Source organism: Balaenoptera physalus (assembly GCF_965194825.1).
Source record: "Balaenoptera physalus genome assembly, chromosome: 5".
NCBI classification, from domain to species: Eukaryota; Metazoa; Chordata; class Mammalia; order Artiodactyla; family Balaenopteridae; genus Balaenoptera; species Balaenoptera physalus.
In genome coordinates, this window is record NC_138884.1 from 136510286 (window position 1) to 136534666 (window position 24381).

The window sequence follows — 24381 nt, forward strand, 5'->3', positions numbered from 1 at the left end:
GATTAGAAGTTAAGATTGGAAAGATGACAGGAAATTTTAGTCTTTCCTTCTTTGTGTGAATCATAGCAGTGCTTTAATGTGCACATGAATTACCAGGGGCCCTTATTGAAAAGCAAATTATGGTTCAGTATATCTGACTTGGGCCCATGATTCTGCATTTTTTAATAAGCTTCTGGGAGATTCTGATGCTGCTGGTCCCTGAACCATTCTTTGAGTAGCAAGTGAATACACAGATGCTAAGTGATGACATTAGTAAGGACTTCTAGCGTATGGGAAAAGGAAGCCCTTCAGGGATTGGCGGGGGCGGTGTGTGCAAAAGAAGTTACTTAACTTAAAAGCAAAAGAAGTTAATACCTTGCAAAAATTACCTTCATGCCAATAAATTACTTTCAAAGGGAATAATTAAGAAGCAACTTGAAAACCTAAGCTTATGAACGCAAAACTAGCTTTACTGTATTTTATCTTGGTGGTTTTTACTCCCCATCTCCCTAAAATATATATACTTGGGGCTAGAGGAGCAAACCAGGCAGCTGAGGCTAACAGAAATAACAGAAAAGCCCAGCAGCTCCCAGAATGGATTATTTCGCTTCAAGTATATAAGTAACCATAGAAATGAATGTTATAGATGTTTTCACAGGCTTTACTGTTTTTTTGAGATGGCTTTTAGGAATTAAAAATGCTTTCAAAAACATTGACAATAAAAAGTATAATGTGTAAATAGACTAAATGCAATATGGTATCCTGGAACAGAAAAAGATGAAATCCACATAATCTGGAGTTCAGTTAATAGTAATACACCAGTGTTGGTTTCTTAGTTTTGACAAATGTACCACGATGGTATAAGATGTTAACATTAGAGAAAAGGTGCTTGGCTCTTTATTGTTTCCTTTGTAACTTTTCTGAAAACCTAAAATTGCTGTAAAATAAGCTGATTTTTATTTAAATATGTAAAGGATTTGAAAGAAAATATTTTTCTAATGCATTCCCCTCCTCAAAGTTATAGGAGGCTGTTTTAAAATTTAGAATCTCCCTCCTACCAGGCAGCTGGGGCAAGGGGCTGAATGGGTCTTTTTGTTTTTAAGCACTATACTTAAAATACACATCTTAATCTAATGAATAAATATAACATAAATAATATTCAGTAGGTATTAAATATCAGGAAATCCCAGTAATCATGTTGCTTTTAGAGTTATATGCATTATAAATATATGAAACCAAGTTTCAAATACATGAATTCTGCACGCAGCATATAGTCCTTATGGTTTTCTTAATGGTTTTATAGACTTTTAACACGTAACTTTAAAGTAATTAAAGTTTTTCTTTGGATTTGAGAGGAATCAAGAGGTAATCTTAATGAATGAGAGAGGACAGGCATTCCTGTGTAGGATTCAATAAGCAAATAATCATCTCCACATAGGAAAATAAGAGGGGACATATTTTAATCTGACCACCTTTCTTTCCTATTCATCATTCTGTAAGGGCCCAATAAAAGTTTTCTGTTAATAACTTTTTCTTTTTAAAAAAATTACGTTAACAGAAATATGGCCAGCCTATTCAAATTAGGTACGTGGAACATGAAGAGAGACCAAAAGCTTTAAACGACTTGGGAAAAAAGATCCAACTTGTCATGAAAGTTATAGAAGCATACAGAAACAAGGTATTGAATTCATAAAGTAAACTGGTGATGATGGTAATGTGTGTATTACGCAGAGAGGGTGGGGTAAATCTAAAAATTCTCAACTACAAAGCTATAGCAGTTGTTGCTACCAAGTTCCAGAGACATTGTGCACCAAACTTAAAACTTTTTTTCTTTATTGTAAAATTATCAGTAAAGGATACTGATAATTTAAAATACAGTGCAGATATGTGGCTTTAATCTTTTAAAATTCCCTAAAACTATATTATAAATTAATCCAGTGACCAAATTCATTGTTTTCTTCTTAGGGGTTTCATTATAGTGCAAAAGGTTTTTTTGGACCTTTTTTAATTTACAGGCCTCTTTGAAACTGGACTCTGCTAGCATTCATTTTGTCCCTTGACCTCTTTTTCTTTTGGTTGCACTTTGTCTTCCAGTCTTTCAGTCATCTGTAACTCCCGTATCATTTATTGTTTTATATATGTGCCCAAATCTATCTTACTACCCTTAACCTTTCCACTGTTTTTCAGCCTCAAATGTTTAGTTATATAGATAATATCTCCATTTGGATGTAACAGTAAGATTTGACAAAATTAAGCTGATGATTTTTTCCCTCTAAATCAGAGGTTAGCAGACTTTTTCTTTAAATGAACAAATAATAAATATTTTAGGCTCCGTAGGCCTACCATCTCTATACAGCTACGCAACTTTGCCATTGTAGTGCAAGAGCAAACACACAATGTATAAACAAATGGGCATGGCTGTGTTCCAAAATAACTTTACTTAAAAATTCAGCAGGTTGGATTTGGCCTGCAGGACAAGTTTGCTGACTCCTGTTTTAAACAAATATTCACTATAATTCCCCCAGGTTTTACCCCTGATGTTAAAATTGCATCAGTGGGCTGGAGAGGCCAGCACCAGAAAGATTTAGGCAGGGTATTATCATAGCTTACATTTATCAAGCACTTACTAAATTTTAGGCACTTTGCATGAATTATCTCACTGTATTCTCACAAGAATGTATGTAAGAGAATTGCAGTGCTTAAGCAAACTTGTCAAGGATTACACAGGTAGTTTAAGAGATGCAGTCAGGATAAAACCTAAGCAATCTGAAACATACAAACCCTTAACAACTATACTGCTTTTCACTACACAATGTGGAGGGTGATTACTTATTTTAGAAATAAAAGATTTGTAAATTCTATAAAATAAAGAGTGCAATCCAGCCAACCTAAAAGAATCATCCAGGTACTGATTGTGAATGTGCCTGCCAATGTCAATGTCCATATAAGTACAAATAGAATGTAAGGATAATGGAAAAGTAAGAAGGAACAAGCAGACAAATAAAAACACCAAGAATATTTCACACCTGGTATTGGAAGATCTGTATACAACTACTATAACCTAGTGTTCGCCAGGCTGTAGCAGTCTTCTTGAGGATGCAGGTTTAAAATATTATTCAAAGCAAGGCAAGATTTCACTTATGCTCAAGAATTTTGAGTTACTATGTTCCAGGCTCTCTTCAAGGTGCTGGAACTACAGCATCAAACAAAACACTGAACTTGTTTCTAATATGCTTCAGTGGGAAGAGATAGACAATAAATGAGTTACTATGAAGTAGTCAGATGGTGGTGATAAGGGCTATGGGAGAAGGGACTGCCATAGGTGGAGGAGATTTGTCAGAAAGGCAGACTAATAAGATGACAGCATGTGAGGGGAGAATTAAAGAAGCTGAGGGTTCAAGATGTATGATAACTATAAAGAGAATGTACTTAACAAAGGGGGAATAGCAGTTGCAAAGGGGAGAATGTGTTGGAGTAACAGTAAGGAAGCCACTGTGGCTCAGAACAGTGCGGGGTGGGATTATCAGTTGCCAGATCATGAAGGGCCTAGTGGGCCATTATAAAAATTTGGCTTTTACACTAAGATAGGAATCCACTGGAGGCTTTTGAGCATAGAATTTTAAATTTTGACTTATCTTTTAAAGGCTATGGAAGCAGAGAGACTAGTTAAAACATTAGAATAACACAAGCAAGAAGTGACGGAGCCCTGAACCCGGAGAGTGTAGGGGGAAGAAGTGGTTGGATTTCTGCTGCATATATTTTGAAGGCAGAGCTAATAAGATTCACTGATAGATTTTATGTAAATATAACAGAAAAAGGAGTCAAATGACTCCAAGGATTTTTGGCCTGCAAGGGTGAAGTTGCCACTTACTGAAATGGGGAGAACTTGGAAGAGTAGGTGGGGAGATAATCATGAATTTGAAACATAGGTAAGTCGTTTCAAACATTACAAATAAGAATTCAAGTTGGAAGTTGGATATAGAGTAGGGAGTTCAGGGAAGAGGTTCAGGCTAGAGATTATTTTTAAAACATGCAGACAGGGACTTCCCTGGTGGCGCAGTGGTTGAGAATCTGCCTGCCAATGCAGGGGACACGGGTTCGAGCCCTGGTCTGGGAAGATCCCACATGCCACGAAGCAACTGGGCCCGTGAGCCACAATTACTGAGCCTGCGCATCTGGAGCCTGTGCTCCGCAACAAGAGGCCGCGATAGTGAGAGGCCCGCGCACTGCGATGAAGAGTGGCCCCCACTTGCCGCAACTAGAGAAAGCCCTCGCACAGAAACGAAGACCCAACACAGCCATAAATAAATAAATAAAAATTAAAAAAAAAAAAACTTGCAACTTTCACTTTGTGCATTTAGAAAAAAAAAAAAAGCATGCAGACAGAGGGATGAATGGGGAGGAGATCCTCTTTCTATATGTTGCATTGTCATTTCTTTCTGGTTTTGAGACTGCCAGTCTAAATCACGACATCTTAGATCATTGCCTACATGTGACAGCTGCAGTTGTCTCTTTCAGACAAAATTTTATTATGTATTGGGTTGGCTGAAAGGTTCATTCAGTTTTTTCTGTAAGATGGCTCTAGTAGTGCTTAGTTGTCTTAAACTTAGAAACAATTTTATTAGATTGTATTTTGACAGCTGTCATATCAGCGTGCATTTTAAAAACAACATCAAAATTGGTGAATTTTTGTGTAGCCATTTTAATATTGAAGATGGAAGAAAAAAAAGCAACATTTTCGGCATATTATGCTTTATTATTTCAAGCAAAGTAAAAATGCAACTGAAACACAAAGATTTGTGCAGTGTATGGAGAAGGTGCTGTGACTGAACAGACATGTCAAAAGTGGTTTGTGAAGTTTCATGATGGACATTTCTTGCTGGATGATGCTCCACAGTCGGGCAGACCAGTTGAAGTTGACAGCGATCAAATCGAGACATTAATTGAGAACAATCAACGTTATACCACGCAGGAGATAGCCGACGTACTCAAAATATACAAATCAAGTGTTGAAAATCATTGGCACCAGCTTGGTTATGTTAATCACTTTGATGTTTGGGTTCCACATAGGTTAAGTGAGAAAAAAACCTTCTTGACCAAATTTCCGCACGTGATTCTCTACTTAAATGTAATGAAAACGTTTCGTTTTTAAAACAAATTGTGACGGGCAAAGAAAAGTGGATACTGTACAATGTGGAACAGAAGAGATCGTGGGGCAAGCGAAATGAACCACCACCAACAACACCAAAGGCCGGGCTTCATCCAAAGAAGGTGATGTTGCATATATGGTGGGATTGGAAGGGAGTCCTCTATTATGAGCTCCTTCTGGAAAACCAAACGATTAATTCCAACAAGTACTGCTCCCAATTAGACCAACTGAAAGCAGCACTCGATGGAAAGCGTCCGGAATTAGTCTACAGAAAACGCATAATCTTCCATCAGGATAACCATGTGTTTCTTTGATGACCAGGCAAAAACTGTTACAGCTTGGCTGGGAGGTTCTGATTCATCTGCCCTATTCACCAGACATTGCACCTTTGGATTTCCACTTATTTTGGTCTTTACAAAATTCTCTTAATGGAAAAAATTTCAATTCCCTGGAAGACTGTAAAAGGCACCTGGAACAGTTCTTTGCTCAAAAAGATAAAAAGTTTTGGGAAAATGGAATTATGATGTTGCCTGAAAAATGGCAGACGGTAGTGGAACAAAAGGGTGAATGCGTTGTTCAGTAAAGTTCTTGGTGAAAATGGAAAATGTGTCTTTTATTTTTACTTAAAAACCAAAGGCACTTTTTGGCCAACCCAGTAATTCTTGTCAACAACTTAAACATATTCTGTTGTACAAGTCAGAATTTTCTGTCTAGCTTTCTCTGTGCCTGCTTAACTTATTTTTCTTTACTCCCTGACAAATTTAAGTCCATGCAGCTTCTTTCTTGGCTAAGTACTACTTTTTCCTCTAATACCCTTCACCATTCTTTTCCAAACCTGACTTCTTCAGAAGGCCTTTCCTTTTAAAACCCCATACTGATTTTTCTTTCTCCCAGTTTCTTCAGTTCTGTGTAGTTTGTAAATGGCTTCTTCACATGGGTATGTGTGAGGTATACACTCAATAAGAGTCTAACTCTTTTAAGCAGAAATTATCAATAAATTGGTGCTTATTGAAAAACCTGTTACATTAAGTAAAGTGTTTTTTTTCCTAATAGGATGAAAGATATGATCATTTGGATCCTGCTGAAATGGAAAAAGTTGAAAAATATATCAGTGAAGCCATGAGTTGGCTGAACAGTAAGATGAATGCACAGAACAAACTAAGTCTCACTCAAGATCCTGTGGTGAAAGTTTCAGAAATAGTCGCAAAGTCAAAGGTTAGAAACTATAAACTTCTCTTTTTCATGGGTTCAGTCACTAAACTTTTTTAATGGGAGCCATACTTTGAGAAATAATCAACTTGGCAGAAGAATATAGAAAAACAGGAATTTGAGGCTAATCTTTAATTTTGGGGAAAAAAAACATTCTAGGTGGGACATCTCTGTTCCTTGATTTAATTAGTCATATACACAAAGCTGTTTTTTAGATTTTAAGTGTAATACAGAATGAAGTAAAGCAATGCGGAACTCCAAATATGTCCGATTTTTCTAGGCTGTATAATACTTCTGAGCCTCCATTGTAAAATGGCAATATATATTTGTCTTTGACGTAGTTTGAAATGTGTAAAATTCCATGGTAAAATCTTACTTATGAGATAAACTTTCCAGTTTAAAAAACATTACTACTGAAAATGTTAAAGGTTATAGAAAACACTATGAAAAACACGGGGACAAACTTGATAATGAAGATCAGCATCTAAGTAGAAAAATGAGTAAAGACATTGGTAAAACAACTGACAAAGAAATACATATCCAATAAACATTTGAAAAGGTGTTCATCTTCATTACTAATCTAAGAAATGCAAATCTCTTCTCTCTGATTTGGCTGTGTGCTTACATTCACAATCTTTGCCATAATTGCCAAGGGTGTGAAGAAATGGATGCTCTTCCTGAGCAACTTGGTTAAATTTGTTACCGTTTTTCTGGGACATCATTTCAGAATATGTATAGAAATTTAAAATGAGTTTACCCTTTAATGCAGAAATCACAATTCTAGGAATTCATCTTAATTTGACTGTTACGTAAGTATATGCAGATAAATACCCTTGCTTATGATAGCAAAAACCTGGCAACAACCTAAATACCTATCAGTAAGAAACTAGATAAATAAATTGATGCATATTTCAACATTACAACACATTTTGACAATTAAATATAGTATTTAAGATATCAGAGATAAATCTATATAGATATATAGATTTATACAACATATTGTTGAGTGAAAAAGGAAAGATAACTTTATTTAGATTCTGTAATCTCACTGTATCAATTAGCATGTTCATAGATTTGTATGTTTGGAGATGTGTGTGTGCATGGACATACATCTAGGATGTTCACCAAAAGGTTAGTTATGTTAATCTATAGGAGATGGAATTTCAGGTGATTCTTTTTAATCTAGTTCAGTATGTCTGTAGGTATTTGATTCATTTTTAAAACAAAAACAGGTTTTAGGGTGTTTTTTTTTGGAGTATGTTTGATTTACAAGATTAGTTTCAAGTGTACACACAGTGATTGTTTTTATAGATTATACTTCAAAGTTATTATAAAATATTGGCTGTATTCCCTATGTTGTACAATATATCCTTGTAGCTTATTTATTTTATACATATTAGTTTGTACCTCTTAATCCTCTACCCCTATCTTTCCCCTCCCCAGTTCCTCTCCCCACTGGTAACCTCTAGTTCGTTTATATCTGTGAATCTATTTCTTTGTTATATTCACTCATTTGCTTTATTTTAAAAATTCCACATGTAAGTAATAACATACAGTATTTGTCCTTCTCTGTAAGCATAATACCCTCCATGTTGTTGCAAGTGAATTGTCATTCTTTTTTTATGGCTGAGTAGTAATATTCCATTGTATATACGTGCCACATCTTCTTTGTCCAGTCATCTGTTGATGGACACTTAGGTTGCTTCCGTATCTTGGCTATTGTAAATAATGCTGCTAGGAACATTGGGGTGCATGTATCTTTTCAAATAAGTGTTTTCATTTTTTCTGGATATTTACCAAGAAGTAGAATTGCTGGATCATATGGTAATTCTATTTTTAGCTTTTTGAGGAGCCTCCATACTGTTTTCTATAATGGGTGTACCAATTTACATTTCCACCAAAAGTGTACCTAGGGTTCCCTTTTCTCTATATCCTTGCCAAAATTTGTTATTTGTGTTCTTTTTGATGATAGCCATTCTGACAGGTGTGAGATATGTCATTGTGATTTTGATTTGCATTTTTCTGATGATTAGTGATGTTGAGCAACTTTTCCTGTACCAAAACGGGTATTTTTTTAAATCATAAAACAATAAGAGTATTCTCCTTTTGAGAAAAGTTTGGCAAAGAATCTATAGTAATTTACTCCTAATCAGATGAGATGCAGATTGTGATAAAGAACAGTGTGCACTAAAACACTCCCCAAGGATGTTACTTCCTTTGTTTCCGTCCCTATCCCAATATCTGTGACACTGGTCTTGAAAGAACTTTAAGTGTTTCAGTAGCTTTATCTGAAATGGTCTTTTATTTCTGTGTAGAAAAAGCAAGGATATGGAAAATTTATCTCTTTTAAATTATTAAGTTGAATTTACTTTCATGGCTTATTTTTCCTTCAACAGAAAAGGCTACTGAGCTGTTTTCAGAAAGTAAATAAAGTTAGTGTGTATATTTATATAATTCCATTTATTAAAACTTTTTATGTAAATGTTGAGAAACTTTAATTTATGCAATAGGTATTACGTGATGTAATTTTCATAACAGAGCTCTCGGCATAATTTAAAGGAATGAATTAGAATTTATTCCTGGGAATTCCCTGGCGGTCCAGTGGTGAGGACTCCGCGCTCTAACTGCCAAGAGCCCAGGTTCAATCCCTGGTCGGGGAGCTAAGATGTCGCATGCTGCGCAGTGCAGCCAAAAAAATAAATAAAATAAAAACTATTCCTGCCAAAATAAACTGTATTCAAATGATGAGGAAAAAATTTTAGGAACAGTAAATACAGAATGTATTATTAAAGACTGAATAGTTTCTTATCACCCCTGACAAACACTAGCCGAGAAGTTAAATCCTTCATTAAGGTAGTTTAAGAATTAGTTGGTTATCTAGCTGAGCCAACAGCTATTCAGGAATGTGGAATTATGTGGAAATTTAGAAAGTTAATGTGGACTTTAGAATGTTAATGGTAACTTGTTACATAATATTTTTAATATAATCAATTTTCTTCATGTCTTTAGGAACTGGATCATTTCTGTAACCCCATCATTTATAAGCCCAAACCGAAAGTAGAGGTTGCTGAAGACAAGGCAAAAGCTAATAGTGAACACAACGGACCAGTGGATGGACAGAGTGGGACTGAAACTAAACCAGATACAACAAAAGACAGCACACAGCATACTAAATCTTCTGGAGAGATGGAAGTGGACTAAGTCTTAATTTTACCTTCACATAATTCAAACAGTACAAGTAACCACAGGGTCCATTCTTCTTCTTTTACATCTGGTACACACAACAGATGTTTAGTTGTTCTTAACCACTTTTTGTCATTTGTTTTTTGGAGTAGTTTTGAAAAGTGTTTTATATTGAGTGCACCTCTGTTCATTTCCATTGCTGCTTAATGTGAAGCTTTAGCTGAATATACATTAACAAGTCAGTTTAAGCTTTCCTAATATATTTTATGTCAAACATGCAAGATTGATAAGTAGTTGGCAACCTTATTTAAAGCTTCTCCTTGGATAAACCTCAGCTCCTTTATTCAGGAAAGGATACTGTATTGTGCTACTGTTGCAGAAGCATAGATTTAATTGCATCATTATTTTGAAAAACAAATATTGAAATTGATGTGGTTTAAAGCCACCAAGTCACTGACCTTTTTCTAGTTATGGTATTGTTATAATTTAAATATTAAAACAAATAAGAGGTTCCTTGACAAATTAGTCCATCTTGTTGGTGTGTCATAAGAACTTCAAAACTTTGTTTTCATCATATAAATGAACTAAATCACACACTGAAAGGGAAAACGCACAATTTTATGTTAAGATTACACCAGCAGTTAGCTTCTTTTCATTAGTCATGTGGATTGATGTTTCTCAGAGTAATTCAGTGTCTTTAGCACTTGAAACTTCTGATCTACTTGTCCTGAAGACCAGCTTCTGCTAAAGTAATGCTGGCCCAAAAATGATGAAGCATTTTTGATGAAAATACCTTCATGTTAAGGGGGAAATGCTGTTGACCTACTCAGACATGCATCTGTGATGTTGATAACCTTGTTTTAGTTTTAACAGTTGTTTTGGTCTTCGGAGAAACGGCACAATGTGTATTGCATTATATACATTTATCACTGATTTACTTAATGTTAACATATAAACACTAAATAAGCAGTAATACTTGAAAAGAAGCACTTATACCATAGGTCTTAGGAAATACTGCTTGTAATAAACTTAACTGTGTTACATATCAACAGGCAAAATATAGAATGTTACATAGTGTAATATGATATGATGTGATTAAATTATAGTTCCTGCTGTTACGTTACCTGTTCAGACCTTGGCTCCAGTTTTGGTGCTTCGTATATAAATTATATGGGTTGAGGGGCTGTGAAATTAAGATATTTTAAAGACTTAATCTGTGCTTCATCACCAGACTTGTTCACACTGTTCAGTTCTGTGCAGAAGCTTGAGATGGGAGCAGAATGAAATGACTTTTCAACCTACAAGAAAAAGAAGCATAGACAATGCATGGGCACTTGTGTTCTTAATGCCAATCAACTAGATTGACATAGGTTAAAATTTTGAAAGGCTCAGTTTTCCCCAAAGCTACATCATCTTTATATTAAGAAATAAAAAAAAAATTAATATGGGCTTTTCTTAAGTAATAAAAATTGAGAGTTTAATATCTTTAGGGATAGTTGTTACTTCTCACAACTAGTTCTCTAAGAGAGATTCTGTTTCTACAATGTAGTCTGCACTGAAAGGAAAGTATGTAGCAGTGCATTTTGCAGGGATTTTTATTCATCCTTTTTGAGGGAGATGTCCCTTTTTTGCATTAAAAAATCATATAGACCCAATATATTTTTTAATGTTTTCAAACTAATGAAGTAATTATATCCATTAGTAATGATGAAATACATTTTTTTAAAAGCATGTATTGTTACTTTTCGTTTGTATGTTGAATATATGGTTCACTTCAGTAAGGGCATAAAAGTTATGAAAGGGAATATATAACAGTACACATAGGGAGTTCACAGCTTTTTGTTATGAAGAAAATCTCCACCCACTTTGTTAGGAGCTGTACCTCCAAAACTAATTGGGAATATGTGGGAACAAACCTTTCTGCATCTGAATTGTGTAGTACATCCAGACATTTTCCAGTTCCGTTAAGTCACTTTATATAGTTCTGTGTTTTAGTCAGAATTATAACATTCCAATTCCTGCAGTTATGTAACACTTCATTTAATAAGTTAAATATATCCAAAGATAATATGTATACTTTTCCTACCCATTTATTCAACTTAAAGGATTTTCAAAAGCCCTTAACCTTATAATTATTTATTGAATACAGTAATAAAAGAGAAAATGTTCTCCTTAATATAGTTTTGGGTAGAAGGCATGGGTTCAGTATAATTTTAATCTGTATGAAATATGCAGTGCTTAGATGAAAAATTAAAGATCTTTTTTCAAAATAAGCCACTATTTTAGAAGTTATTTTAAAAAATACATTGCAAAATAGGATGTTTTCCTGTAGTAAGCAAATAAGAACTAAGTATGTAGGAAATGATTAATAGGATTAATAGGATATGATTAATCTAATGTATTAATCTAATACACTACGACTCTATGGAAAAGTATAAATTATTTGGTTTTAGAAATCAACTCCTGATAGCCAATCACATGGTGATTTTAAAAACAAAGTTCGCTAAATAATGTAACAAAAGAAAGTCTGTGATGTTTTAATTCCTTAGCAATATACAGAATACTTAAGTTTTAAAACAACTATTGATACAAACAGCACACCAAAGAAGTAGGCTATTGGAATAACAGATAATCTCAATTTTAAAAAGGTAAAAATTAGACTTTAATTAAGAAGAAATAAAGATTTCTTAGACTTTGGGGGGTCAATTTTTAGTATACTTATGATTATATTTCCTAGCTAGAAGTCTTTAAAGTGAATTTGGGGGATCAGTTATCAATATAATAAAGTGATATGTTAAAACAGTTTATCCAAATTAGCACAGCTTCAACTGTTTTGAAAGATTATATTTAAAGATAATAGACATTTGAATACAGTTATCAGTTGACCCAAAACAGATTTAACCACCCCTCCGTTTTCATAAATTTGAATTGTAATACTAAGCCTACAAACATTCCCAATAGGATTTTCTGTTTTGTTTTTAATAGTTGGTATTTGGTAGTCCACAACAATTAAAGTCTTGGCATTAATTTTACATATCATAGATTTAGAAGTGATAGAAAAATATAACTTCACCTTTCTCAGCTTTTAGAATCTGACAACAAAAAAACTTCAGTTCTAAAGTAGATGTTGTTTTGTGGTTAGACTTCAGAACTTTTAAGTGGAATTTGGTTTTGTGATAGTGGATTCTGTAAAACTTAATGAGAGGCATATCTAATTGTATTGATACATCAGTATTTAAAATCTGATGGCATTGATTAAAGTCAGCCACTGATGACTTTTCAAATGACAAAGGTGTAGGGATGCTTATAAAGTTTGATTCTAATGTTTTATTATCCTCTTAACTACAGTATGTTTTATAACTATCAGTCATTTACCAAACTAATCTTCTTAGTCAATTTCAGAAGAGACAGACTTTTTGATCAAAAAAGAGAAAACAGTTTTAAAATTACCTTTTTTTTTGGTCAAGTTTAAGCCAAAGTATAATTTTAAAACAACTTCCAGGAAGCACATAATCTTTTCTTTTGATAAAAAGTAATAAGATTTAATGCAGATCAAGACCAGGTCTTTAACCAAAACAAACAAAAGCTTTAGTTATTTTACTTTCATATCTCTAATACACAATAAACTAAAATTAATATTCTTCCATATACTCATGTTTCCTAACCAAACAGCTCTGGGTTTATAATATAGCCAGATGTCTTAAGTTTTTTTTCCCTTGTTAAATTCAAGGGTAATTGTTTCATACAATAACAGGGTACCTGGAATTTTTAGAATATTAGCAAACTGCTTAGAAGAAAAACCCCTAAATGTCTATGGCAGTGGTCAGTACCTATAGGGGGTAATGGCTCTTTCACCTTCCAGATCTCTAGGGGTACCTCTAGCATATTGTTGGAGTAAGCATTAAAAGAAAAGGCATGTCTGTTAAGATACATTGTTAAATGACTTGGAGCTTTCAAGTCAAAGAAAGAAAACTAACAATTGAATCATGAACATTTGACTCAGTCAGGCAGGTCAAAATCCGTATCAACAACAACAAAAATAAATGGTAATGATCTTTGCTTTGGAATCTCTAATTTACTGTCATGTCCTAGGTCACATGATGAGTATTAGGGAAGTGTACTGATTACCCATCCTATAAAGAGATTAGTGAACTTCAACATGTTTTAGATAGTTTAATTGCATTATAGTATATACACTATAAATGGAAATTATCTTAGTCTTTCCTGTTATCTTGTTTTATCTTTCAGTTCTGGACTCTTAAATAATCATTATATTTCTCTCAATTATATTTTGTTTTATTTTGGATTATTCTTTAAGTCTTTTATTTCATGGATTTTAAAAAATACTTCTTTTACGATTACTTTGATAGTTAATTTTATTACCTGTCTTCTTTTTACTTTAAAACCAAATCTTACTGTTAAGAATTTTTTGACTCAAATTTATACTTGAAAAGCCATGTTATAAGTTTCCATATGTAATTTCTCTAAAATTTAATAGTGGCTTAATAGATTTTTCATATTCTGGCCTTTGAATACTTTTAAGTAGTTCTAGACCAAAAGAGGTCAATTTTGTGAGTACTGTGTATTAAGTAATCAACATCCCTCATTTTTAATCCAGATATCAATGTAACAAAATGGGTCAGAAATTCAAAATAGTTCTTAAAGATCAGACAACTTCAATTCTTTGCTGCTTTCTGATTACATACATGTGTTGTGCATCCTCCTTGTTTTTTTTCAGAATTTCTTAAATTTTTTGCTTCCAAGACTTTGAGTTAACATGCTCTTGAAATCATATGGACCCACCCAGAATGTAGATGTAAAAATGTAATTAGAAATGGAGAGCTAAGCAAAGGAAACTTTAAAATGTTGTGGTTTCTTCCCCTGAAATAATACTTTTATGGCTTAGTGTCTTGGAAGGAGACTCACATTAAAAGTAAAACATGTTATATTTGGCAGGATGAAGCCATTGTTGTTTAATATAGAAGCAAATTTTTAATGAAGTTACTGAATTGTTTAGTACTAATATGGCATCCAAGTCATTTTTCCTTTCCCCAACCATTATTAAAATAATTTATACACATAGTGACTCCGACTCCAATCATTAGTATAAAATACCTTCTGGCAGTTTAGTACCTACTAGCTAAATTTTTTTTTTAGAAAACTACTGCATTTGATTTCTCAATTTCCCAGTTTGTTTTCAGCACAAAGAGTGACCGGTGCAATGCAGAAAATCATAATCAAGTGTGATGTGTCTATAAACAGACCCTTAGTTTCAATAAGCAGACATGAGAATGGTTTGTGATGTTAAGTCAGTAATGTTATTATATACGACGCGAATATATATGTGGCATACAATTTTGGTTCACAAACATTTATAAAATGTTTACATTTGACAGAATCAAAGTATATAAAACATTTTCTATGTATGTAAAATGGCATCTTCATACTAGTGAACAAAATAGCAATTGATAAATGCATTTCATTTTTGGATGGCAAGTACACATTGTCAAGAAGTTATGTAAGTATAAATATATTTATCTACTTACTCTTTGAACCATGAGTTTTACACACCTGAGGCTTAATGTTCACCTAGTGAACTTCACTGACTTGGTGGTTTGTGGACAGGTCATCAGAGTCATTTACATAAACTTGCTTGGCAGTGAGGGTTCTGAGTAAATTGGCAAACTTTTTAAACCATCAAATGATATCGATTCTGAAAACTACAGTAGTAGTTTGCTAATACTGTGTTGTCAGCGAATAACTTTATATTAGAAGAGAAAACCTAGCAATAAATGAACTAGACTTCAGAAATTTTCAGTACACAAAGAGGAGCTCCCTGCCCAAGTTTCTCCTAACCTCTTTTTGAGAATTGCTATTCCAGTTGAAAATGTGTCAAATAGCATGTTGGGATAAGAAAACAACTGAGGTCCCCTGGTCTAGATTACAGCATTTGGTGCTTAATCTTCTAGTGCTTGAACAATTTGTGAGAATAAGAAGGATAATAGATCCTCAACTCAGAAAAATATTTATACCCCCACTTAACTTTCCAATGAAACAGAAATAAATACTTTCAAAGTCTAGAAGGCTGACCAGTTGGCAGTTCATTCCTGTTCATCTTATCCTGATGTGGGGGAGAACTGGAGAGGATTTCACCCTTTTTTTTCTTTAACCCATAATCCCTAGTGATTAAACAGCAAAGAGGTGATAACCTTCCCGAAGTGAAGAAGGAATGTCTGTTGACTGTAAGTACCTCCTAATACTTTATCCTCAAGCTCTCCCCTCTGCTGAAAGGTAAAGAAATCGGTTCAGGATGGTTCATGCATTCTGCAAATCCCAAAAGGCAATTTGAAGCAGTTCTGTTGAGCAGCATTTCCTTACTTTTCTTCACAATTACATTTGGTCTCCTGTTTAACCTCGCTGAAAAGGATTTGTGTATTGGTTTTAGACATAACAAGAGTCACGTTAAATTAAGAACAAATAACTAGGAATTTGTAGTAAAGAAAATGAACCCTGTTGAAGGCAAAGAGAAGCAAAGAACAAAGAGAAATAAAAGAAATCCAAATATCAGTAGTTATGGCAATGTAAGTACCATAAACTTAGCAGTTTAAGAACTATATGTAGTGTTTACAAATACACTTCTTAAACATAATGATGTAATAGTTGAAAGTAAATTAATGAAAAAATATAAGAAAATGCCAATCAAAAGAAACTTATTAATCAGATCAAGTTGCCTTTACAAAGTGGGGAAAAGAGGGGGGGAGTATTGGGATACAGAGTTTTAATAATGGTAGAGCAATTCACCAGAAACATAACTCTGCAACAACAGGCTATAAGTATAAAGAGAAATGAATAGAACTTTAAAACCTATATCTAATATAATTATATGAACTGTCACTCAGCTATTAGGTAAAACTATTTTACATAAATATGTAATATTTAGTAAACATGACACCATAGCCAAAAGAAATTCCGTATGCTTGAATTGAAAACAAATGAACTTACAGAAAAGTAAAATCCTGTTGAAAATCAGAAAATATAATTGAACGACAATATAAACTTGCTTTAAATGGCAGCTGTACCCCTTAAACCTCAATCTCTTTTGGACCTACTCTTTCTTTCATTGCAGTACATGAGCATGCACATAATAAGCACTCAGCAATCTTTAAGTAAATGAACCTGCATATAAAATGCAACTTGGTAACATGCAGCAGAAGCACTAATTTAGAATTTTATACAGGCATACCTCATTTTACTGTGCTTTACAGACACTTTTTTACAAATTGAAGCTTTATGGCAACCGTGTGTTGTCACAGGATGGTAGGTATTTTTTAGCAATCAAGTATTTTTTACGTAAGGTATGTACGTATTTTTTTCGACTTAATGGTATTGCACACTTAATAGACTACAGTATAGGGTAAATATAACTTTATTTTTATTTATTCATTTATTTATTTATTTTATTTCTGCACCAAGCACGGCATTCAGGATCTTAGTTCCCTGACCAGGGATCAAACCCGTGCCCCCTGCAGTGGACGCATGAGTCTTAACCACTGGACTGCCAAGGAAGTCCCAAAGATAACTTACAGGCACTGGAAAATCAAGAAAATGTGTGAAACTCACTTTGTCATATTCACTTTATTACCATGGTGTGGAACTGAACCTGTAATATCTCTGAGGTATGCCTGTATGCTTTAATGCATGTACTTAAAATGATGTAAAAGATGTAATGACCTAAGAATACCAGTAAAAAGGTAGACAATAGCAAAATGAACTTAAAGAAGTTAAAGGTAAAGAAGGAAATAAGAGCTGAAATCAATAGTAAATGGAATAAAGAATCAAAACCTGTACCTGAAAATATTTTTAAAAACAGACAAGCCTCTACCAAAGTTAATCAAGGAAAACAAACATAAGCATTAAAGAGATTGATTTTGAGTTAAAAATCTACCCATAATCCCATCAGAAAGAATACAATACGTAGGAATAAAACCTACCTAAGGTAGTAAAAGACCTGAACTCAGAAAACTATAAAACACTGATGAAATAAACTAAGGACAAAACAAACAGATGGAAAGGGATAATGTGTTCATGGACTGGAAGAATTAATATAGTTTAAGTGACCATACTACTCAGGGTAATCTACAGATTCAATGCCATCTGTATCAAATAGCAAGGGCATTTTTCACAGGACTAGAACAAATAATTTTCAAATTTATATGGAAACAGAAAAGACCCCAAATAGCCAAAGCAATCTTGAGAAAGAAGAACAAAGCTGGAGGTAGCACAGTCACTGATTTCAAACTGTACCACAAAGCTACAGTAATCAATGGAACAGAGTAGAGAGCCCAGGAAAGAACCAATATTGTAAAAATGACTATACTACCCAAAGCAATCTACAGATTCAGTGCAATCCCTATCAAATTACCAATGGCATTTTTCACAGAATTAGAACAAAAAATTTTACAATTTGTACGGAAACACAAAAGACCCCGAATAGCCAAAGCAATCTTGAGAAAGAAAAACGGAGCTGGAGGAATCAGGCTCCCTGACTTCAGGCTATATTACAAAGCTACAGTAATCCAGACAGTATGGTACTGGCACAAAAACAGAAATATAGATCAATGGGACAGGATAGAAAGCCCAGAGGTAAACCCATGCACCTATGGTCACCTAATCTATAACAAAGGAGGCAAAAATATACAATGGAGAAAAGTTTCTTCAATAAGCGGTGCTGGAAAAACTGGACAGCTACATGTAAAAGAATGAAATCAGAATACTCCCTAACACCATATACAAAAATAAACAAAATGGATTAAAGACCTAAATATGTAAGGCCGGACACTATAAAGCCCTTAGAGGAAAACATAGGCAGAACACTCTTTGACATAAATAGCAGCAAGATCTTTTTTGACCCACCTCTTAGAGTAATGAAAATAACAAAAGTGAACAAATGGGACCTAATGAAACTTAAAAGCTTTTGCACAGCAAAGGAAACGATGAACAAGACAGACAACCCTCAGAATGGGAGAACCCTCAGAATGGGAGAAAATATTTGCAAATGAAGCAATTGACAAGGGATTAATCTCCAAAACATACAAACAGCTCATACAGCTCAATAAGAAAAAACAAACAACCCAATCAAAAAATGGGCAGAAGATCTAAATACACATTTCTCCAAAGGAGACATACAGATGGCCAATAGGCACATGAAAAGATGCTCAACATCACAAATTATTAGAGAAATGCAAATCAAAACTACACTAAGGTACCACCTCACACCAGTCAGAATGGCCATCATAAAAAACTCTACAAATAACATGCTAGAGAGGGTGTGGAGAACAGGGAACCCTCTTGCACTGTTGGTGGGAATGTAAATTGGTACAGCCACTATGGAGAACAGTATAGAGGTTCCTTAAAAAACTTAAAGTAGAGTTACCATATAATCCAGCAATGCCACACTGGGGTATATAAATGAAAAATATGAAAACACTAATTTGAACAGATACATGCACCCCAATGTTCATAACAGCATTATTTACAATTGCCACGATATGGAAACAACCTGAATGTCCATTAACAGATGAATGGATAAAGAAGATGTGGTGTATATATACAATGGAAAACTACTCAGCCATAAAAAAGAAATGTTGCATTTGCAACAACGTGGATGGACTTGCAGAGTATTATGCTAAGTGAAATAACTCAGAAAAAGACAAGTACTGTATGATATCACTTAGAATCTAAAAAATAAACTAGTGAATTAACAAAAAAGAAACAGACTCACAAATATAGAGGATGATCTAGTAGTTATCAATGAAGGGATGGAAGGGGGTAGGGGCAAGTTATGGGTTGGGCATTAAGAGGTACAAACTAACTACTATGAATAAAATAAATAAGCTACAGGGACATATTGTATAACACAGGAAATATAGCCAATATTTTATAATAACTATATATAAGTATAACCTTTAAAATTATGAATCACTGTTGTATATCTCAAACATATAATATTGGACAGCAACTATACCTCAAATAAATAAATAAATAAATAATTTAAAAGGTAACATACTCATTTTAAAAATACTGTAAAAACAGGAAAACACAAAGATTAAAAGATAAATCAACGAACGATTCAGAAAAAAAAAAGACCTCTGTGAGAGGTCTCTATATAATCTACATAGATAGAAAAAATTATAAAACATTACTGAGACATTATAGTAGACCTAAATGAAGAAAAATACCGTGTTCAAAAATTGGAAGACTTGATCTTGTTAATGACAGTTCTCCCAAAATTGCTACATAGACTCAATACAGTTCCAATTTCAATGCAATGCAAGTCTAGTCAAAATCTCAGCAGGTGTCTTTTGGAGAATGACAAGCTAATATTTATACTGAAATGCAAAAAGCCAAGAACTGCAGACACTCTTAAAGAAAAATAAAAACAGGGTATCGGCTACAGCATTATACATATAAAGCTATTAAGCTTTAGTTAAAATAGCGTAATATTGGTGCAGGAATGCAATGGAACAGAATAGAGGGCCCACAAAAAGACCATTCATTTGGTGACAATATAGAACATTGGACAAAGGTCAGACTCTCACTAAAAGGTACAGGGGAAAGTTGTCATCCACATGGGGGAAAACACATAACTAAGTACTATGTCACAGTATAAAGAAGAATCAAATCCAAGTAGACTAAAGATTTAGCTGTGAAAGTCAAAACTACAGAAGTTTGTTCATTTAACTGAGGTATAATTAAAATGCAACATTGTATTCGTTTCCAGTGTACAACTTCATGATTCAATATTTGTATCAAAACTTTTTAGAAGAAAATACCTCATGACATCCAGGTAGGAAAAGATTTGTACAATCCTAAATGAAAAGACTGAAAAATTCAACTGCCATGAAATTAAGAAATTCAATTAAGACACAAAATGAGTGATAAGTCACAAAGTGGGAGAGGATATTTGAAACACAAATAAATGATAAATAGCTGGTATCCAGAATCCAGCAAAAAATTCCTACAAATCTATTTTTTAAAAGACCGCCTAGGGACTTCCCTGGTGGTCCAGTGGTAAAGAATCCGCCTTACAATGCAGCAGACGTGGGTTCGATCCCTGGTCCAGGAACTAAGATCCCTCACGCCATGGGGCAACTAAGCCCGTGCACCACAACTACTGAGTCCATGCGCCTCAACAAGAGAGCCCATGTGCCGCAAACTACAGAGCCCACGTGCCCTGGAGCCCCTGCGCCACAACTAGAGAGAGAAAACCCACACACCACAACTCGAGAGAAGCCCATACGCCACACTGAAGAGCCCATGTGCTGCAATGACAGATCCCACATGCCTCAATGAAGATCCCACACGCCACAGCTAGACCTGACGCAGCCAAAAAAATAATAATAAAAATAAATTAATAAAATAAAATAAAAGACAGCCTATTGGACAAAAGGGCAAACCCTTGAATAAGCAATTCACTAGAGGAATGATCAATAAACATATGAAAATGTTATCACCTTATTTGTAACCAGGGAAAATGCAAATTAAAATTAATGCGAGATAACACTATATGCCCACTAGCTTGGCAATAATTTCAAAGTTTGACAATACCAAGTGTTGACAAGGATTTGGAGGAACAGAAACTCTCACTGTTGCTGGTGTAAGTATAAATTGCTAAAACCACTTCAGAAAACAGCTGGCATTTATCTAGTAAAGCTGAATATACTATACACACTCCAGTTCAAGATATTTAAGATATTCATGCATACGGACACCAAGATACATGCTGGTAATACATTTACATAGCAGTATAACTGGCTTTGGTCCCAAGCAAGAAACAACCAGAATGTCCATTAATAGTAGAATGGATAAATAAACCTTGATATAGTCATACTCTAATACTCTGATACCATACAGGAGTGAAAATAATAAACTACAGCTACATGCAACATGGATGATTCTTACATGATGCTGAACGAGAAATACACATACATGAAATACATATTATGTTAATTCCATTTATATAAAGTGTTAAACCAGGCAAAATGAAACTACACCTTTTAGAGATGCATATACAAGCATAAATCTATAAGGAAGCAAAGATTATTACAATTAAAGTCAGGATAGTGGTTAACTTTGGAGAAATGGAAAAGGTTGTGATCAGGAAGAGAAAGGAACTTCCAAGGTGGGGGCAACATTCTATTTCTTGAACTGTGTAATATGGGTGTTCATTTTATTTATCAAACTGTTCAGAAGTGTTGAAATGTAATTTTCAACAGGTATACTATATTTTACAACATAAAAAGTATTAAAATAAAATGGCTCTTACTCTCAAAGAAACTCAAAGACAACTTTAAAACAACCGTCTCAACAAAATTTTCCATGTGGACTGGAAGTAGTGATTATGTTACCATACTCTTGTATTGCATGTTGTGTCCTAGTTTCACAAACAAAAAGATCTATTAGTATATAAAAATCAGCATAACTCCAACTTCTGCCTCCATCTTCATATAACTATATTCTCCCTGGGAGCCCCTATTTTCATATGGCTGTCTTCCTATAATGAGATTATTAGTATATAAAAATCAGCTGTTCTCTGGAAATTAATTGCATTTATAGAAACTGCAAGTATAGAGAAATCTATTACTAAAATCAAACACTTTTTCAAGGTCACCCAAATATGAAATAGATATACCTCTAGGAATCCACAAGACACCCAATGAGATATGTTCTAAAGCTTTTAATCCTATTCAGTTTACATTTCTTAAGAGCTTATTATTTTTGTTCATTCAAACAGTATTTTAATTTAAAAACCTACAAATTGTGATAACTGAGATAATGTAAAAATAACTGTGTTCTCTATTAGTCAGCAATTACTTCAATAATTGCTACGTAACTACCACAAAACTAAATGGCTTAAAATAGCAACCATTTATTCCTTGATCTTTGGTTTTGTTAAGCAGAAAATAAATGTAATATTGTCAAGCAGGAAAAAAATGCCAGATGAAGATGAAAATGAAGCACACTGCTTAAATATTTTTATATTAGTTTATTTTGAAAATGTCAAACATAGCAAAAAGTTGGAAGAACTGTGTAGGGAGCATCCATAATTCACCTTCACCACAAACATTCTGATTGCTGTATTTGCTTTATCACATAACTATCTTATCAATGAATTCATCAATATATCTGCATTTCAAACTTCTAAGATGTAGCTATCAGTAAACTTCGTCCCTAAACACTTAAACACTCATATTGCTAAGTAGAGGTATTGATATTTCTTTACATTTTTAAGGTAATATTTACATAAAGTGAAATGCACAAATCTTAACATTTGATGTGATTTCACAAATGCATACACCTGTGTAATAAAGCCCTCTCAAGGATTAGAACATTTCAGTTATCCCAGGAATTTTCTTTATGCTCTGTATATTAATTCTGATACAACTATAGGCAACCATTGTTTTGAATTTCTTATCAGAATAGTTTATCTCATTCTAGAATTTTGTATAAATAGAATATTACAGTCTATTCTCTTTTGGCTTCTTTCACTTGCATGATTATTTTGAGGTTGATCCAAGTTATTGTGTATATCAGTAATTTATTGAGCACATTCTCTATTTACTTCTTAGTCTTCTGTCTAGTTGAGCTATTTACTATTGAAAGAGGGGTACTGAAGACTCCAAATATTTTGATAGAACTATTTCTCCCTTGAATTCTCCATTTTTGCTTCATATATTTTGGAGTACTGTTGTTAAGTGTGTGTTATGGTTGAACTGTGTTCCCCCCAAAAGATGTGTTCAAGTCCCAACCTCTAGTACCTCAGATCGTGACCTTATTTAGAAATAGGGTGACTGCAGATGTATCTGTTAATCCCATACTCCTAATTTATACCCCCCCTCCCCTTTGGTAACCATAAATTCAGTTCCTTGAATCATATTTGATTTCCTTTATCAGTGTTTTATAGTTCTCAGTGTGTAAGCCTTTCACCTCCTTGGTTAGGTTTATTCCTAGGGTTTTTTTTTTTTGATGTGATTTTAAATGGGATTTTTTATTTTTAATTTCTTATTCAGGTATTTCACTGTTAGTGTAAAGAAATGCAACAGATTTCTGTATATTAATCTTGTATCCTGCTACCTCGCTGAATTCGTTTATCAGTTCTAGTAGTTTTTGTGTGGAGTCTTTAGGGTTTTCTATATATAGTATCATGTCATTTGCATATAATGACAATTATACCTCTTTCCTTCTGATTTGGATATATTTTATTTCTTTTTCTTGTTTGATTGCTGTGGCTAGGATTGCCAATACTATGTTCAATAGAAGTGGTGAGAGTGGGCATCCCTGTCTTGTTCCAGAATTTAGAAGGAAGGTTTTCAGTTTTTCACCGTTGAGTGTTATGTTGGCTGTGGGTTTGTCATAAATAGCTTTTATTATGTTGAGATATGTTCCGTCTATACCCACTTTGGTAAGAGTTTTTATCATGAATGGATGTTGAATTTTGTCAAATACCTTTTCTGTGTCTGTTGACCATGCGGTTTTTGTCTTCCTTTTTGTTAATGTGGTGTATCACACTGATTGATGTATGTATGTTGAACAATTCTTGTGACCCTGGAATGAATCCAACTTAATCATGGTGTAGATCTTATGTATTTTTGGATTCAGTTTGCTAATATTTTCTTGAGGATTTCTGCATCTATACTCATCAAAGATATTGGTCAGTAATTTTTTTGTAGTGTCTTTGGTTTTGGTATCACAGCAATGATGGCCTCATAAAATAAATTTGGAAGTGTACACTCCCGCTCAATTTTTTGTAATAGTTTGAGCAGGATAGGTATATATTGTTTTTTGTATGTTTGGTAGAATTC

At 33.8% G+C, this 24381-nt stretch overlaps 1 protein-coding gene and 2 long non-coding RNA genes across 4 annotated transcripts in view; 1 reads left to right on the plus strand and 2 right to left on the minus strand.

Moving 5' to 3' along the window:
• Positions 1 to 10638, plus strand: part of HSPA4L (heat shock protein family A (Hsp70) member 4 like) — a 51402-nt gene extending 40764 nt beyond the window's left edge. For both annotated transcript variants that reach the window (XM_082462146.1, XM_082462145.1), the window contains exons 18-20: positions 1538 to 1657; positions 6182 to 6343; positions 9347 to 10638. In XM_082462146.1, the coding sequence (XP_082318272.1) occupies positions 1538 to 1657; positions 6182 to 6343; positions 9347 to 9538 (474 nt within the window). In that variant the 3' untranslated portion in view covers positions 9539 to 10638. The remainder of the gene's footprint in view (positions 1 to 1537; positions 1658 to 6181; positions 6344 to 9346) is intronic.
• The window catches only part of LOC309661001, a 53309-nt gene extending 36952 nt beyond the window's left edge, over positions 1 to 16357 (minus strand). Inside the window, exon 1 of the long non-coding RNA XR_014263774.1 lies at positions 10645 to 16357. This is a non-coding gene — a long non-coding RNA (uncharacterized lncRNA). The remainder of the gene's footprint in view (positions 1 to 10644) is intronic.
• Positions 1565 to 6224, minus strand: LOC309661021. The gene is made up of 2 exons (XR_014263800.1): positions 6101 to 6224; positions 1565 to 6052 (listed from the first exon to the last, which is right to left on the minus strand). It is a non-coding gene; the product is annotated as an uncharacterized lncRNA (long non-coding RNA).
• Positions 16358 to 24381: the final 8024 nt, after the last annotated feature.